Here is a 20,119-nt window from a genome sequence, read left to right on the forward strand (position 1 = left end):
AGTACCTAAACTATTCACTATATGGTTCAAAACAGTTTAGCATTTACTTGTGTGTATAGTTGACAAACATTCTGTGTGTTTAAGTGAGAATATTTACCTCACAACTCCACATGGCCAACGTTCCTGTACAGTAGCTCACGGTGTTTTCATACAGACATAAACAGAAATGACATTTACAGTAGAAATACTCCTCGTGATTGTAAATGTCCTGTAAAATAAATGTAAAAAATGAACTGATATTTTATACAAAACATTTTTAGAGTGTATACGCTCTCCTGACCACACACATCAAAAAATACTGTATAGAAAATACTATATACACTGTAAAAAATGCTGGGTTCTGCATAATTCCTTCATGTTGTCCCAACTCAAATTAATTAGGTTAACTTAATGTTTTTTTTACAAGTTCAAGTGGATTGAACATAAAACAATTAAGCTGTCCCCCAATAAACTGAAGATTTGTGTTATTTCAACTCATTTTAAATGAGTAGTTGGAACAAACGGCAAAAAAAGTGTTTTTTTGAGTGTAGTAGACAACATTTGAGTTAAATCGTCACCTTTCTTGTTGATAAAATTACCTTCTTGTCAATTAAAATGAAATAAAATTACCACAACAGATTAATTAAAGTGCCATTTATTATTATTATTATTATTATTATTATTATTATTATTATTATTATTATAGTATTAACTATTTAGCAAAACACTATAGTATTTGCTTGTGGGCATAGTTGACAAACAATCTGTGTTTAAGTGAGAATATTTACCTCATAACTCCACATGGCCAACGTTCCCGTACAATAGCTCACAGTATTTTGGATACAAACATAAACAGAAATGACATTTACAATAGAAAACAGGAATTACATTCACAGCAGAAAACAGAAATGTCGTTTATGAAACAGAAATGACATTTACAGTAGAAACGCTCCTCATGACCGTCTCTTTGGGGACGTTCACACATCTCAGCGCGCCCCCGTGACGTCGCGTGTGAAGCGCCTTCACTCACACACACGCGCTCACGGATCGGCGGAGTGAAGGATGATCTCGGCGAGTCTCCGCTGCACTCCTCCGGTATCATGTCCACGTTAACCGGCGGCTTCCTCAACATGGCGAGCCTGGCGGATTTCGAGCCGCTCGCCGCCGTGATTCCCGCCACTAAAGTTGAGATCACCGTGTCGTGCAGGTGAGTGACGCGCGTGACCGTTTAACGGCACTCCAAATGCAATATCATCTGTATCAGCGTTTTATTCATGATAGCTACATATTTTAATTCAGTTTGCTTGTTTTAAATGTCAGTTTTTGCTTTATATGCTCTTTTTATTATGCGAGGTGCCTTATATATCCGTTTTTCTGTTGTTCCCGCGCTTCGCTTGCAAAATAATTAACAAAACAATTAGCACGTGCTGATATTATAACAAACGTCATCCGTGATAGGTGGTTTTGTAATGTGTGAGAAGCAATAACACGTTTTTATTATAAATATATTTAAATTATTTGACGTTTTATTATGTAAATATTCATTTGGAATTGTAAAATGCCTTATAAATAGTCACTATGTGGTAATTATTGACATTAAAGAGATAGTTCACCCCAAAAATGAACATTTATTCCACATGTACTCACTCTCAAGTGATTTATGATTTTTTTTCTTTCTGTTGGACACAAAAGAAGGTATTTTGAAGAATGTTTGAAACCAGTAACCATTGACTTGCATTGTATGAAAACAAATATTATGAAAGGCAATGGTTACTGGTTTCCAACATTCTTCCAAATATCTTCTCTTGTGTTCAACAGAAAAAAGTAACCCATAAATCACTTGAGGGTGTGTACATTTTAATTTTTTTTGGTGAACTATATATCTGTAAGGTGTGTTATGTGGATTTATGAAAGCTGAGATTTACATGCGTGTTCATATGTGCTGGATTTATGATGCATGCCATCGGACAGCTCTGTATATTGCATGATATTAGGAGTTGAGCTCTTTCGATCCGACTCTGAATCAGTCACTTTTGTTCAAAGCACACAATGGATGTGTATTTATATGTAAAACGCGGTCATCTTTCATTATTAAGATGCAACATTATTCACACCTGAGAGGTGTGTTTTCTGGCAGAGAGAGAGAGAGAGAGAGAAGCTGCTGTCTGTAAATGAGCTCTGGGCCACTTTTGATTGTGTGTGTGTCGCTTTCAGAGAGGAGACATTCAGATTCAGAAAACATCAGAGGAAATATTTGTGAATGCAATCAAATGCTGATTGGTCCGATGCTCTTGAATTTGCTGCATTTATAAACAATGTTGAAATGTAGCTGATGTTGACAGGAATTTACTGGCATGATACTTAAATATTTTAGAAGAATGGTGTTTATAACTGTATAGAAAATAATAAAAATAAATAAATATATGTAAATCAAATATATATATTTATAAGAATTTAAGAATATTTTATCATTGAAGGATAATCATACATTTTTAACAGAAATAATTCAGTTTTTACTGATATATTTATATATAGAGCATGAAAAAAATATAGGTGACGCGGTGGCGCAGTGGGTAGCGCTCTCGTCTCACAGCAAGAAGGTCATTGGTTCGAGCCTTGGCTGGGTCAGTTGGCATTTCTGTGTGGAGTTTGCATGTTCTCCCCGTGTTGGCGTGGGTTTCCTCCGGGTGCTCCGGTTTCCCCCACAAGTCCAAAGACATGCGGTACAGGTGAATTGGGTTAGCTAAATTGTCCGTAGTGTATGTGTGTGAATGAGAATGTTGGGTGTTTCTCAGTGATGGGTTGCAGCTGGAAGGGCATCCGCTGTGTAAAACATATGCTGGATAAGTTGGCGGTTCATTCCGCTGTGGCGACCCCGAATTAATAAAGGAACTAAGCCGAAAAGAAAATGAATGAATGAAAAAAATATATATATATATTATTTTTTCATGCTTTATAGGATTTTATATGTATTAGAATATTTTTATTTACTGTATTTTCTACGTTTTTATACTTATAAACATTTTTGAATGACAGTTTACTGTGATATATGTGTATTGTCTTGTAAAAACAGACATTTGTAAACAGAAATGATTGGTTAAATCACAGTTTTTAATTCTAAGTAGGATTTTTCAAATGTCTCACACAGAATTGGTTATTAGTAACTGTATTTCCTTCATGTTTTCATATTTGAAAATATATTTTGTATGACATATGTCCATAGAGGATGTTTGCCTTGTTGTTTTTAACATAAATTTAACACATTTTAATTACGTGAAATATCTTTTATTCAGGCATTACTGGATGGTTAAAGGGATATGTATGTATATATATATATGTATGTGTGTGTGTGTGTGTGTATATATATATATATATATATATATATATATATATATATATATATATATATATATATATATATATATATATATATATATATATGTATATATATATGAGCAATTCCATGGAAATGTCAACCTTGCCATAAAAAAATTAGGTTTTTACCAAAATAGAGAAACTGTTTCTACATTTTTTGTGTAAGCAAGTATTTTACAGTACTTAAAAAATGCTTAAAAAATGTATCTGTCAATGTTTTTAAACTATTATATTTGATTTACCAAAGTCACACAAGTGTCACATCCATAATGAAGCTTTTTCCTCATAAATTCAAAAATGTCAAATAAAATTAAATCAATCGCTTATGTTCTCCAGTGAGCCGACTCTTATGCTTCTCATTAGCACCATTTCCTTTGGGTTGTGTAGTTTAATTCACAGAATTTCTACAAAGTATGTTGTGTTACTGTAAAATCACTACCTTTTTTTTCACATCCAAAACATATTTAAAATATAAAAAATATATAAAAGATTTATATTTTTCTGATCCTGTAACTCTGTGGTTCGTTGTTCTGGAAAATATAAAGAGATGTTTCAATATAATGTTAACGTATACTTTCTATGTGAATTTATGTTTTGGGTTTTTACTACAAATGTCACGTCCATAACTCTGGAGTTGCTCATATATAGTTGAAGTCAGAATTATTAGCCCCCCTCTGAATTTTGTTTTCTTTTTTAAATATTTCCCAAATGATGTTTAATAGAGCAAGGAAATTTTCACAGTATGTCTGATAATATTTTTTCTTCTGGAGAAAGTCTTATTTGTTTTATTTCAGCTAGAATAAAAGCAGTTTTTAATTTTTTGAAAGCCATTTAAGGTCAATATTATTAGCCCCTTTACGTAAATTTTTTTTCCGACTGTCTACAGAACAAACCATCGTTATACAGTAACTTGCCTAATTATCCTAACCTGCCTAGTTAACCTAATTAACCTAGTTAAGCCTTTTAAATGTCACTTTAAGCTGTATAGAAGTGTCTTGAAGAATATCTAGTCTAATATTATTTACTGTCATCATGACAAAGAGAAAATAAATCAGTTATTAGAGATGAGTTATTAAAACTATTATGATTAGAAATGTGTTGAAGAAATTAAGGGGAAAAAAATAAACAGGGGGGCTAATAATTCTGACTTCAACAACTGTATATATATATATGTGTGTGTGTGTGTGTGTGTGTGTGTGTGTGTGTGTGTGTGTGTGTGTGTTTTCAATGATTGTAAAACATATGGAAATTGATTTCAATTAAAATTGTACAATAATTATATACAAATTAAATACAGTTGTCCAAACACTCATAAACACTTTTTATTGTTAATGTATTATTATAAATATATATTTTTAATTAGGTCGGTGAAATGCAAATATCCTAATTCATTCCCAGTCAGTAGATATGTTTTCAGCTGTTAAGCGGTTTGCTCTTCCTGACTGACCAATCCTGCATTCCCGATTCTGACTGACAGCTGATCTGAAATCAATCTCTCCTGTCGTGGTTTTTCAAAAGCGTCTCTTTTAGGCCGGCAGACCTCCGACACACAGGCTTTCACTTCAGTGCATTCAGACCAAACACGTCAATGAGTCGATGTGAAGCTCGCTCTCAAACACTGTTCACCTGTGTGTGTGTGTGTGTGTGTGTGTGTGTGCGTTGTTTACAGATTAACAGTAAACACGGTTTCTGTGAATAAAACATCGCTCAAAATGACACACTGAATAAAGTAAACACATTTGATGGAAAAGGGATAAATGCAGCAGTGCAGACGGTTAACTGAGATAAAGAATATATTAAAATGGATCTAAAAAGTTTATTTTCAAAATATGTACACTGGGCAGCATGGTGGCTCAGTGGTTAGCACTCTCGCCTCACAGCTAGAAGGTCGCTGGTTTGAGTCCCGGCTGAGTCAGTTGGTGTTTCTGTGTGGAGTTTGCATGTTCTCCCCGTGTTGGCGTGGGTTTCCTCCAGGTGCTCCGGTTTCCTCCACAGTCCAAAGACATGCGCTATAGGGGAATTGATTAACTAAATTGGCTGTAGTGTATGAGTGTGTGTGTGAATTAGTGTGTGGATGTTTCCCAGTACTGGGTTGCAGCTGGAAGAGCTCCACTGCGTAAAACGAGCTGGAATAGTTGGTGGTTCATTCCGCTGTGGCAACCCCTGATAAACAAAGGACTAAGATGAAGGAAAATGAATGAATTTTGAATTATTTTCTAAAAGTTTTCTTTGATCAACATTAATTAATATTTATTTAGCCGGTTTGCTCATTCCATCACAATATTATCCATTAATATCTCTTTAACTCCACTCCTGCAGGCTCACATTGATATTACATGATGCTCTTGAGAGTTTCCCTTATTATATCCGTTAATGAACAGTTTCCATATTTAGTGATTCACTAGTGTTTTCAGTTTATTTACACTTGTGAATTGCATTATGGGATGTTGATCTCTGCTCTGTCGACTTTTGATATTGAAAATTCAACTCTACAGTTGAACAAAGTGACTTTTATTGACATTTTAGTCGTTTAAATAAATAATAATATATAGAGAAAGGAGTCTGTGAAATAACAGAAAACGCACTGGTGCTTTATTACAAGGTTTCTGTAGTGTAATAATACAACACCAACCCAAGACAATACTGTATATTACTTTTTACCCTGTTAACCAACTAAATACCACCCATTTGCAACCGTCATTAAAGGTGCAGTATGTTAGTTTGACACCCAGTGGTTGAACTTGCCTTCCTGGATCAAAACAAATGCAAGCGCAGATTACCAGATTGAGGACCAACAGGAGCGAGTCTGAGGATTGAGCCTAAAGGTCGTGTTCTATATTAAAGCAGCGGCACATAGATAGAAGGAATATATTTATATTAAAAGGAGTTTTTGGTCTAACCAACACCTCGAATTGATATTGATAATTGAACAACAGCAAACTGACTATGACGATGTTTACATGAACATCAGTAATCAAACTATTTGCCTTTATCTAATGAAGACAATAATAAGATTAAGGTGTTTACTTGAGTTGTTTTTTGAATGTTACTTTCATGATCTGGTTTTACATGTTATAGCAGATAATTCGATTAGGTCATTGCGTCACTGCGCTATCGACATTTCCTCCGGCGTTTCATGTAATTTCGTGTGTTTCGTTTTTAATTTGTCGACTTTAACTGCTGGCACTTTCACTTTCATTGAGGAACATTTCATGCATGCCCCCCGTAACAAACCAGATATTGGGTGCAGCTATGAACTGCTGGAAGAGTGTAGTTTTATTGGAATTTCACACTGCATGCTGAATGGAAGAAAATTCCTCTGCATTTTGCGATGCAGGTGTCTGTGATCTTCACTGTGTGTGTGGACTATCCTGTCCTACATAAAAGTCCTACATAACGGTAATAGTTTAAGGTGTTTACATGTCTGTGCTGCACTTCAATAATGTGAGTAAAATCAGCATACTCCACATGTCTTAATTCGATTTCTCTTTAGTTCGATTATGACCTTAATCAGATTAAACTAATCAGAAATCGCTGCTTACATGGTCGACTCTTAATCAGAGTATTGTCTTAATCGCATTAAAATCAAATTATTGGTGTCCATGTAAACGTACTCACTGCTCACCTTAGGCACACCTCAATGTTAAATGCTAATATTGTGAGTTTGAACGCCATTTTACATGACATGTATTGCCATATACTGAAAGCAGCAGCAGATAGTTCAGCTCAGATCTTAAATAAGTGTGGTTTATTCATAAACTGATTTCGAGAGGATCACGTGCTTATGATCAACACGGCTGGCTCCTCATTAGCTCCGTAATCTGACCCATTAGATGATTACGGAAGCATTATAAATAACCAGAGTTTTTCACTCCAGTTATCTTCGTCTTGAAGCTTCCCCCCTTCCACCCCTACTTCCTCCCCCTTTTCCGATAGGGGGACACGGTGGCCCAGTGGCTAGCACTGTTGCCTCACAGCAAGAACACCGCTGGTCTAACCTCTTATCAGGCTGGTTGGTGTTTCTGTGCAGAGTTTACATGTTCTCCCCGTGTTCGCGTGGGTTTCCGCCGGGTTCCCCGGTTTCCTCCCACCATCCAAAAACAAACCATAGCCAATCGACTAAACCAATTATCACCTAAAACAACCCTAGTTTACACTTCTTACACGGTGAAAAGCAGGGGAGTTCTCGAGACCTACCTGAGCTCGAACTCCCTTCTCGCCCTTCTAACGGGAGGAGCCCCGGGCTCAAGAATATTACGAGCTCAGGGCTCTCTCCCAGGGACAGCATGCCAAATACGCTTTATTGATTATCAGCTAAGTGTGAACTCTTGAAACCGTTTGAAATTGAACTTCAACTATCAACACATATCAGTGATTCAGCATTAGGGCTGTGCGATTCGGGGAAAATATCTAATTGGGCTTTTTTTGTCAGATATTGCGATTGAGATTTGATTTGCGATTAAATTTTTTAATCAAGCTTCAGCTTAATAATAAGCCGTGGCAACAATTCTGCGACAGCTTTTAAAAATGACCTATTTTTGTTTTGTGTCTGTGACTTTGAAACCAAAATATTCCCATGCTACAGATTTTTTTCTTTGATATACGTCTATTAGATGCTTCTAAAGCAGCAGACGCCATTATCCCACTTGTCCGCGCTTTCCTGTTTGTTTTTTATTGTGGGCGTTCTGCATAGTTTGGTTGCGCAGTTTTTATTGGGCTGAACGAAAGTGTGTATTTAAATTTCTGTCGTGTTTCGTTTGCTGCAAACAGCCAAATTGTTTATCACTGCAAATTTGATCCCATAGCGTGCTGTTAGGACACAGGGATACAGTGTAACCTGCTCACCTAATGTTTGCGCTTGTAAAATGTATATTATTTGCTAATTAATAACCTCATGTGGAAATCTGAATCTGCGTCTCATTTCGGAGTCTGCTACTGTCCACCGGAGGTCTCATTTCAGTCATGGACACATGCTTTGGGAGCCTTTTTGAATGAATGAATGAATGAATGAATGAATGAATGAATGAATGAATGAATGAATGAATGAAATACATGGTTTTCCACCAAGGCAACCCGACGTGCTGAAATATAATTGGCTAATCTGGCATTGGGCGGGTTAAATAACCAAAGCAAAGCACGTAATGCTTATTATCAAAGCAGATTATCTGACGTCAGCATTGTTTTTCATTGTTCACTGAGCATGTTTCTGAAATATCTGCAAACATATCATGGTATTTTTGTGGTTTAGAAGAATCAGAAACTTACATACAGCACCTTTAGCATCATTTAGAATCAATATCGACATCTGTTATCAATACTGTCAGTCCCGATGGCTTGATTCGCTGGTCAATGCAGTGTTTACCGTGGACTCGGACTGTACATTTTAAGCCTCCCGGTGGGCTCGTCCTCATTAGTGCCGCTAAACTTTATCACACTTCACGCTTTAATTACACTCCTCATGAATTATTCCTCTGTGTTTTACCATCATGTTCTAAATATGAATGCGGAGCGGCTCCGGAAGACGATCGGGGATAAACATTAATTAAACTGATGAGAGGACAGCGCGTGTCGGCTGTGTTTATGAGCGCGTGTGCTGGGAGCTGAAATGGGAATGTGCTGTTTTGTGTGGGAAGAAAACGCCGGCGTAAATGTTTGATGAGGAGCTTTTCCTCCACTTCGGGGCGGCTGTAATGGCCGACTCGGCTGATCTCCGGTGGCACATGCATCTGCCGTGTGGAGAAAGTAGAGCTGGAAAACTACACAAAAATCATGATCGCGAATGTTTTGGTCAGTTTTGTAATCAGCATTATTTAAAGTGGTCATGAGTGGAGCATATGGCTAAAACTTTGAGTTTAATACAGTTGAATTATTAGCCCCCCTGTATATTTTTCCCCCGATTTCTGTTTAATGGAGAGAAGAGTTTTTTCAACACATTTCTAAACGATAGTTTTAATAACTCATCTCTAATAACTGATGTATTTTATCTTTGCTATGATGACAGTAAATAATATTAGACTAGATATAGTTCAAGATTTTTTAAAGGCTTAACTAGGTTAATTAGAGTAAAGTTAGGGTAATTAGGCAAATAATGTTGACTATAAATTGGTTTTAAAAAATCTTAAACTGCTTTTATTCTAGCCGAAATAAAACAAATAAGACTTTCTCCAGAAGAAAAAACATTATAGGAAATACTGTGAAAATTTCCTGAATCTGTTTGGGAAATATTTGAAAAAGAAAATAAATTCACTGTAGGGCGAATAACATTCACTTCAAAGATTTGTGTTTGGGGAACCTGAAGAAATTAAGTTAACTTATTAGTTTTTACAAATTTAAGTGGATTGAACATAAAACAATTAAGTTGTCCCCCAAAAAGCCTTAAGTATTGTGTTGTCTCTAGGCATGGACTGGTATAAGATTCTGGCAGTATGAAAACCTTATTTTTAAATTATATTTAAATAAAATAACAAATATTGAAAAAAATAAAATAATTGTGATTAGTGCTCTAAAATATATATATTTTTTTATTATTTGGGTAAAAAACTAATTTTTTTCCCCTTTGAACACAATATATTTCACAATGTATATTTTATTTTGGGAAACGTTTGTAATATTTTGGAGCAGTAAACATGTCAAGCTAAGTAATTCAAATGAATCTTCTGCTGCCTACATTTGTTTCAAAAACAGATTTCTTTACTATTTAAAATGGCATCTTTGGATATCTTTTCTGCTGGAGATACTGTTATCCTAAAAAACAAACAAACAAAACTTTGTAGGAAGGGTACAGCAGAAAAATTTTACGATTTTAAAACCTTGACTTTTCTAAACCGCGGTAAACCTTGAAAACGGTTATCGTCTCATGCCTAGTTGTCTCAGCTTATTAAGATATTAACTGTTTGTTAGCGCTTAAAAAGTATGATCTTAAACACAACTACTACCTTAATAGCTATTAATATCCAGCTAATTGGTTGTTTATTGAGCTAAAAGTCTCAGCTAAGTCTTTGGGCTCTATTTTAACGATCTAGGCGCAAAGTCTAAAGCTCATAACGTGTCCGAATACACTTTTGCGATTCTAAGGATGGAAAAATATGCTCTGCGCTGCGGCGCATGGTCTAACAGGGCTGTGTTTATTCTCTTACAGCGTTCTGGGTGTGTTTTGAGAATAAACCAATCAGTCTCTTTAAGAGTCAGTTGCGTCGCACTATGGCACATTTGCTATTTACATGACGACTTTGTAAGTGGAAAAACTGAACGCTTCACTAGCGAAAACAGTTAAACAGAGCATCTGCAGGGCGAGGATGAATGAGCCTCCTCCAATCTGTCTTTCCTTTCACTTTCACTTTCTGTCTTTCATGGATAAGGAAACAGTGTTGTACGCACAGACATCCAATTAGCCTACATAACTTTTTTGTTTGTACAGTGCAAAGAGTTGTTTCAAAACTATTTCTAAATTCAGTTCTAATTTCCAGCAAACGAATAGCGACGTGTCAAAAAACTGAGTTATATCCAAACATACATGCTACGCCCCATATGGTCCAAAACCTGACAAGTGGACAAATCTAAGCTTGTTTTCAATAAAACAAATATAAATATGCAGATAATAAATAAGACTGCTAATAATATATACCCAAGCAAGTTGTCATGAATAACTGTATAAGTTTAATTGACATCTTTGGATGAAAACTCACACACACACACACACACACATGTCAGTGGTTCTCAATTCCGGTCCGAAGACGAAACACAATGAACGCAGTGAATGTGGTGGCTTTTGGAGGCGTGAGACATTCTTTGGGAGCGCAGACAGATGCTCAAGACAGTTCTGGAGGGATTAATAATAGAAGAATAATATTACTGAAGCACTGTGATGACGGACTGACGGCTGAGCGGTTTTAGAAATCAGCAAAGCAATATTTCAGATCTTTCACAATGTGCTGGAAATGCTCTATCACCCAATTAATGAAATCCAAAATAATCATTCTGTGATAATGCCAGATGCTTGTGTGGCTTCTCAGTGAACTACGCCATTGTTTTTGTTTGCACATTTCTATTATTCTAATATTGGTCAGTTTCCACAAATGATCTAGTGTTTAATTAAACAACCATTTAATTGGTTTCATAACTCACATGGATGAAATTTCTACATGTGTCTGTTACACGTTTTAGAGTTACATATACCATTTCAGATAATTAACAATCCGATAATACTGTCCACAACAACCCTGGACAGTATCTCCTGTTCTGTTTCTCCAGGCACACTGTAGCACAGAGATTTTAATAACCTTGTGTAATCTTGTTTTATTTTCCCCTCGCATCTGCTGTTCATGTTTTGCGTGCAAGACAGATTGCCTCAGAACTGTGGACTATGCAACTATATTTAATTGACCATTGTAGAGGCGTATAGATCCACAGTAGTCCCTGGAACACAAAAACATTCATAAGAATCAGTTTTGGGAATTTGAGATTTATACATCATTTGAAAGCTGAATAAAAGGCTGAATAAGCGTTCCATTGATGTATGGTTTGTTACAGGACAATATTTGGCTGAGATATTTGGATATCTGAGGGTTAAAACAAATCAAAATGGACCCTTTTTTTACAAGCCTGTTATGATGCGTTTCACGGTCATCAGCATCTTAAATCCTTGAAAGTTTTTAATATTTAGATTTTTTAAAAAGCGTACGAACATTTATATGCATTTCTGTATGTATCATATAGTCTTTGGTTCAAATTACAACAAACGAATTACCACTTGTGCGAGGCGTTTCTAATGCAGCGTCTGTGGGACAGGACATAGACTCTTCTCCTCTCCGCTATGGAAGAAAATCACTGTCATAAATATTTCGTGCGTAAATAAAATTCACGCATCCGTATTTATAAAATCGCAAAGGAAAACGAAGCGTACTCGTAATTTTACGAGGGTACAATTTCAAAATCTGCGATTAGAACAGACACAGATACGACATTTTCTTTGTCTGTTTGTATACGACTGATAATTTTACGATGGGAGTACTTTACAAACACGAATTACAGTTTCACCACGGACACGAAGTCCTGATTACGAGTACGAATCAAACAGCGACACTCCACTGTCAAAATTACGTCACCGCTGTCACAGGCATTAATAAACAAGCTAGAGTCATCGATCATAACGGCGCGCCTGCTGGATACTCGAGCTCACACACACCGTCTCAGGTAAGATGTTTGTTATTCCCTCTTTGAGAAATGTCCGTCATGAGCTGCAATAAAGGTTGAGGCTTAATGAGGTCCAATTCCGCTGTGTTTCTTGGACATTTTACAGAATCAAAATTAAGAACGGGCCGAGGATAGAGAGCTAGCATAATGTCAGTTAACGTTACAGGCAGCAAGCGCAGAGTTTCTCAGTGAATTACTATACTATAACATGACATCTGTTGATTAAGAAACCTTTTTTAACTGTTTAAATAACTAAATTAGACAGATTTTACCGATTTTATTATTACAGATGCGTGAATTTTATTTACGCACGAAATATTTATGACAGTAATTTTATTCCATATCCGCCTGCCGTTATCAGTCTCACGCATTTCTTTTCCTTTTTCTGAACGTCTTTATAACGTCATCGTGGAGTTTTTCGTTTGTTATTTGAGCAAATAAGATTATTTGTTGTATTCTCCTATTTATTGCGCTTTAAGTTTTCTCAACTATGACGACTTCCGCTACTGAGAAGTTGAACAAATTAAGTCATTACCAATCAATATTACTACTCAACACTTACATATTGATATATTATGCAAGGAAATGTACTTAATGTATTGATGAAAGATGATCCTTACCTAATATTGTAAAGATTTTGATAATATTGACTTTGGCCGTTCCCAAAAATATACCCACGCAACACGAATTACAAAGTAAAAACTGATGAAAGATAAATACAAAATAGCAACATAATCAAATGCAGTTTTGATTTAAGTTGCCAGTGTTTTAAGAACAATGTTATTTTGATGTCCAGTAACGACATGAAATGACGTTGATATTTGGTTGATTTTAGGTTGTGTTGGAAAGTGCCCAAAATCCAACATCATATTGACATCAAATACTGACATTTATTCGTCAGGTATGGCAACCAAAATCCAACGTCTAACAGACGTCATTGTTGTAACGTCCACACAATGTAAAAGCTGCAACATCGTTAGACGTTGATATTCAGTTGATTTTAGGTTTTGTTGGAAAGTGACCAAAATCCTACGTCGAGCCAACATCTTAAACCAGCGTCATATTGACGTCAAATACTGACATTTATCGTCAGGTATGGCAACCAAAATGTCTGATGGACATCATAGTAGTAACATCCACACAACATCAAGCTGTAAAATCATTAGACGTTGATATTTGGTTGATTTTGGTATTTTGGACGTTGGACATTGACGTTGGATTGATGTTGGTTCTGACGTCAACCCGATTTTCATTTCCAAACATAATGCAACATCTCACAACATTGGAGTACAATGTCAGTTTTAACTTTACTTGTGTACTAATTAAAAACCAAGAAGCCAGAATTGTTTTTAATGCTGTAAATGAACACTGTGATGGTGTTTTGGAGTTGTTTATTCATTCTCTCCTGAGTAGATTCTGTTCTAGTTTTACTCCTTGTACATTTTTGGTTTATTGAGTTTGGCTTTGGGAATCTACTTAATTAGTTTGCTCATACCTGTGATTACTGCAGTTTTATTCGTGAAGAACTCATCTAACTCATCTCATAAGAACTCTTGCCTCTAAAACACTTTTTTTTCCCTTCTCCTGCACAGCACAAAGTGATGCAGCAAGAGAGATTGTGTGTGATTTCTCAGTTTCTCTCTCTCTTTGACACACACAAACAGAATCTCTCATGCGTTTGCCGCAGCTTCAATCACGAATCAATTATGACTCTGTGATGCAGTGCAATGTATTGAATCACAATGATGTATGTTGCGTCCTGGGATAGCTGGCAATAGAATATGTGTACATGAATGTGCATAAAATTAACTGTAGTCAAAGAGTTTAGCTCCATTTAACAGATGCATGAATAAATCCACTGAGATATTTCAACAAGCGTATTAGATTTGATGCTGGTGAAGCTCGTGTGTCTCTGCCAAAAATAAATGAATAAAAAGGTCATCGCAACATTTATTGTATCTATTATTATTTTTTGTCTCACATTGGCATGTTTTATCTTAATTCAGATTTTATTTGCGCAAGATACAGCATTACATGCATTGGCCACTTTATTAGGTACACCTTACTAGTGCTGGGTTGGACCCTCTTTTGCGTTCGGAACTGCCTTAATCCTTCATGTCATTGATTCAACAAGCTACTGGAAATATTCCTCAGGGATTTTGCTCCATATTGACCTGATAGCATCACGCAGTTGCTGCAGATTTGTCGGCTGCACATCCATGATGCCAATCTCCCATTCACATCCCAAAGGTGCTCTATTGGATTGAGCTCTGGTGACTGTGGAGGCCATTTGAGTACAGTGAACTCATTGTCATGTTCAAGAAACCAGTCTGAGATGATTGGTGCTTTATGACATGGTGCGTTATCCTGCTGGAAGTAGCCATCAGAAGATGGAGACACTGTGGTCATTAAGGGATGAACATGGTCAGCAACAATACTCAGGTAGGCTGTGGACATGATGCTCAATTGGTACTAATGGACCCAAAGTGTGCCAAGAAAACATCCCCCACACCATTACACTACCACCACCAGCCTGAACCGCTGATACAAGGCAGGATGGATCCATGCTTTCATGTTGTTGACGCCAAATTCTGACTCGACCATGCGAATGTGTCAGCAGAAATGGAGACTCATCAGACCAGGCGACGTTTCTCCAATCTTCTATTGTCCAGTTTTGGTGAGCCTGTGTGAATTGTAGCCTCAGTTTCCTGTTTTTAGCTGACAGGAGTGGCACCCGGTGTGGTCTTCCAGCTGCAACCCATCATTTGGAAACACTCGAATTCACACACATACGCTACGGACAATTTAGCTTTCCCAATTCCCCTTTAGCGAATGTGTTTGGACTTGTGGGGGAAACCGGAGCACCCGGAAGAAACCCACGCCAACACAGGGAGAACATGCAAACTCCACACAGATATGCCAACTGACCCAGCCGAGGCTCAAACCAGCGACCTTCTTGCTGTGAGGCAACAGCGCTACCCACTATCGCGCCGCCATACTATCTTGCCACACTGATTTTTTTTTTCTCTCAAAATTCTTAGTTTATATCACAATTCTGACGATTTTAAAGTAAATGTTCAAATTATGACTTACATTTACTGCCAATTTGTTGATTTTTCAAATTTTGGCCCATTTTTTAATTAGGATTTTAAAGTCTTTTGCTCTTTTTGTAATTCTGAGTTTTCAGACTTTTTTACTCTGAATTCTGCATTTAAATCTCACATTATTACTGTTGCATTTACTTTATATCTCCGTAATGGGACCCATTAGATGATTGCGGAAGCATTATAAATAACCAGAGTTTTTCACTCCAGTTATCTTCGTCTTGAAGCTTCCCTCCTTCCACCCCTACTTCCTCCCCCTTTTTTCCGATAGGGCGACACGGTGGCCCAGTGGCTAGCACTGTTGCCTCACAGCAAGAACACCGCTGGTCCAACCTCCTATTGGGCTGGTTGGTGTTTCTGTGCGGAGTTTACATGTTCTCCCCGTGTTCGCGTGGGTTTCCCCCAGGTCCCCCGATTTCCTCCCACCATCCAAAAACATAAACCATAGCAATAGATTCAACCAAATAATCACCGAAAACAACCCTAGTTTACACTTCTCACGCGGCGACAAGCAGGGGAGTTCTCGAGACCTACCTGAGCTCAAACTCCCCTCTCGCCCTTCTAACGGGAGGGAGCCCCGGGCTCGAGGATATTACGAGCTCAGGGCTCTCTCCCGGGACAGCATGCCAAATACGCTTTATTGATTATCAGCTAAGTGTGAACTCTTGAAATCCCAATTCAGACTTCTTTTTTCAATAAATGTACAACGTCTGACCTTAAATTCTGACTTCTACTTTAATTTGTGGTTCATTTTTCACAATTTAAACCTTTTTCTCTATTCAGATTTTACATTTTGCTCTTTTTTCTCAATAAAATAATCTTTCTCGCTTCCAGAAAGAAGTTTCTGTATGTGTAACAGTTCAAGGCCTTCGTTGTGTTGTGACATGTCAGGCGTGTCAGTGTCATGTGATGTTATGTCATGCGTGTGTTCAGGTCATGTGACTTCTTCGTTCTGTTTTCCCGATGTGTGTTAATATTCATTAGTTCCACCTGTTGTCTCACCCCTGTTTGTATCTTTTGGTTTAGGTAGTGATCCAGTATTGTATTGTCTCTGTGGTGCGACACAGACTGTGACAGAATGTTATAGTAAAGTTAATATCAGACAAATTGGTGTATTTTATATGCATATTTGACATTATCCAGCCATTGTATTTATATATATTTGTCACTGAATGGTTATTTTTATTAATATATAGGAATAAAAACCTTCAATGCTTGTACAAGGGGCTAATTACTTTTCATTTCTCTTACAGAAACCTCTTGGATAGAGACACCTTCTCCAAATCTGATCCAAGTAAGTGTTTCGTTATCACACAGATATCAGTATAAGAAGCGTATTAATTCTTATGCATTGAAATATCATTGGTAAAAGCATCTGCAAATTCATGAACCCCATCTGAATCTCATTTATTTCCGTATCTGAACAGAGGAATCGCCATAGGGAGCGTGATTAGTGTGCCATATCGTACCTGCCTTAATCATGATGCTGTTTTATTAGAAAGCTTGATTGTGCACGAAACCCTGCTGTATTCGTTTCATATGCAGCGCAGTGCATTATTAGCGTTGGTTTCGTTTGCGTCTTCACGTGTGGCGCGTTCACGTGGGTTGTGTCGTCCAGATGTTGTGTTCGGCTACACATTCACAGCTTTAATGAACGTACAGATGCGTTTTCCTGCAGGCTCCGCATTGTTCATTCTGCTGCACGGCTGATTACACTGACTGTTTCTGACACGCACACACATTATATGCTCTAAAAGCTCTCGTTTGGATTATTCCTCTGCCAAGAAAATGCCGGGAATTGGGCCAATTATATTGTTTGCAAAGCGTGCAACTTTTTCTCGCTCTTTGTCGTTTAAAGGGATCAGATCTGAAACCTTTTCCCTGCATTTTCGCCCTGAAGTCAATGTGTAGTGTTAGTTTTACTGACATCATATTGTGTTTTGTTCTGAGTAGCCTTTCAGTGACCCTCTCTCGATTTCTTTATTTTATTTTACAAACTGCAGTGAGGTTCAATGTAATCATTCATTCATTCATTCATTCATTTTCCTTCAGCTTAGTCCCTTATTTATCAGGGGTTGCCACAGCAGAATGAACCACCAATTACACAGCATTTTTATTCATATAGCACTTTTCCTACACACATGCAACTCAAAGTGCTTTACAAACAATTTTTATTAAAGAGCATCAATATCAAGTATAAAATATATATTTTTTATAAACAAATACAAAAAAAGTATAAACAAATAGAGCAAAATAAACAACAAATATATATGAGCAGTGTGATGTGGCTGTGTTGGCTCGAGGTCGTAGGCCGAGTGCCTTAGTGTCCCACAAGTGACGATGTACAGCCATATCGCACTGCAACGACTGTGATATTGCGTTTATACAACAGTTCTAAGGCATAAACATGTATTTAAAAAACGAAAATCAAACACGGAGAGTCTCAAAACCCTTTTGCAAGAGGAACTACTTTCTTACGCCATTCATTCACATCTGCAGCTGACGTCAGCAGAAACCGTTGCTCATTCATTAACATCACTTTAGAGCTAGTATCTGAATGATTCTCTAGCGTAATGTCTAAAGTGATGACAAAATAGGTGATTTTGCTCACATTTTAAGATTGTAAGGCTGAACGGCGTGAAATGCCATCAGTCTACAGAGATTTCACAGTATTTCTCTTTTGCAATCGGGAGATCACAATAATTAATCCCAAAAAAGCCAAAGCAAACACTAGCAGATTACTGTGGTATAAATACAGTACTACAACATACACAAGAGAGAGATCGACTTAGAGTGTCACTTACCTGTTCTGTATTGATTTGTTCAGCTGTGGTATGATATTGTCACTGTGTTTTTCTCCCCTAAGGACTTATTATGCGGCCTCTGTCGCCATCTTGTGGTGTAACTTCAACTGTCTTTGCTCTGCTCAGTATGTCAGGCTGATCATACTGAATCTTTGAAATTATAAATACTGTATGTAAAATAGGCGCTATCCTTTTAAATAAACTGTATAGTTGCAATCTAAACAACTACATTCTCGCCTGAAAAGCCTCAAAAGCACAATACGTTGTCCAACAGCTGCAATATTTGTCAAACTACAGTGAGTTTATTGATCTGCTCCCACTTTATGTGGGCGGAGTAATACAGAAGGGTGAGGAGGCTGTAAGAGTGCTGTTATTACCTGAATTTCACACAGCTATCAGCCAATCAGATTCAGATTACATAAACACAGTTGCTGATGTGCGGTAAAAAAAATATTATACAGATCTCCTTTTAGGTTTTACTGTAAATGACTTTATTTATTGTTTTGACAACTCAAGTGGCCGTGAATTAGCACTTGAATGCGTAACCTGCAGAATACAGTTCAAGTCAGAATTATCCGCCCTCATGGAATTGTTTTATAAATATTTCCCCGATTATGTTTATCAGATTCAGGAATTTCTCACAGTATTTCCTATAATCTTTTTTCTTCTGGAGAAAGTTGAATTTGTTTAATTTCGGCTAGAATAAAAGCAGTTTTTAATTGTTTTAAAGCCATTTTAAGCTCAATATTTGAAGCCCCCTTAAGCAATATTAGTTTTGGATTGTCTCCTGAACAAACCACTGTTATACAACGACTTGCCTAATTACCCTAACTTTACCCTTATTACCCTAGTTAAGCCTTTAAATGTCACTTTAAGCTGAATACTAGTATCTTGAAGAATATCTAGTCAAATATTATGTGCTGTCATCATGACAAAGAGAAAAGAAATAAGCGATTAGAAATGAGTTATTAAACTATTAAGATTAGAAACTTTTCCTTAAACAGAAATTGGGTTAAAAATATACAGGAGGGCTAATAATTCTGACTTCAACTGTATATGGTTGCCGTGTGACGTGAAGCGCAGTGGACGGCAGTGAGCGATGGGTCTATATTTAGCCGTCTGGAGTTCCTGATTCCAGTGTCTTTTTGGCCGATGAATGAAGGAGGAGCTGAAGCTCTGCATGACTGTCCTCATCACGTCAGCACAGCTCAGACTCAGCACAGCTTCACCAAGGCCCTACACATCTCATAAAGCACTCAGAAATATCACATTATATATATATATATATATATATATATATATACTACCCTTATAAGTCACCATGGTGTCAGTATGAATAAATCAAATATTGTTTTATAAATATTATAACCATGCCTATTCTTATTGTTATTTTTTCAGGGCAGCTATTATGCAAAAATCACTGTTATAAGGGGTTTAAACACAGTTATGAGACAGCAGTGTGCGAATATAACTAGCTTCTAATGGTAAAAGTGAATTCATTGTATTTTTTGTTAGCGCATTTGAAGATAAAAACAGTCAATCAAACACACTTTGATTGACGTTCCCCCCTTAGTATGATGTCATCAGAGGGTAAAAGCCCCGCCCACTAGTGACCATTTCTCCCTCATTAGCATATGACGTTAGTCTTGTTTTTGAATCTGCCAC

At 36.9% G+C, this 20,119-nt stretch overlaps 1 protein-coding gene across 3 annotated transcripts in view; it reads left to right on the forward strand.

Moving 5' to 3' along the window:
- Positions 1-1,079: 1,079 nt before the first annotated feature.
- cpne8 (copine VIII) overlaps positions 1,080-20,119 on the forward strand; it is an 81,366-nt gene continuing 62,326 nt past the window's right edge. For 2 of the 3 annotated variants that reach the window (XM_056451793.1, XM_056451794.1), the window contains exons 1-2: positions 1,110-1,186; positions 16,904-16,944. In XM_056451793.1, the coding sequence (XP_056307768.1) occupies positions 1,110-1,186; positions 16,904-16,944 (118 nt within the window). Of the gene's footprint in view, positions 1,187-16,903; positions 16,945-20,119 lie in introns of all 3 variants that reach the window. The other variant, XM_056451792.1, reaches the window with a different exon arrangement.

The sequence above is a fragment of the Danio aesculapii genome, chromosome 25 (genome assembly GCF_903798145.1).
Source record: "Danio aesculapii chromosome 25, fDanAes4.1, whole genome shotgun sequence".
NCBI lineage: Eukaryota > Metazoa > Chordata > Actinopteri > Cypriniformes > Danionidae > Danio > Danio aesculapii.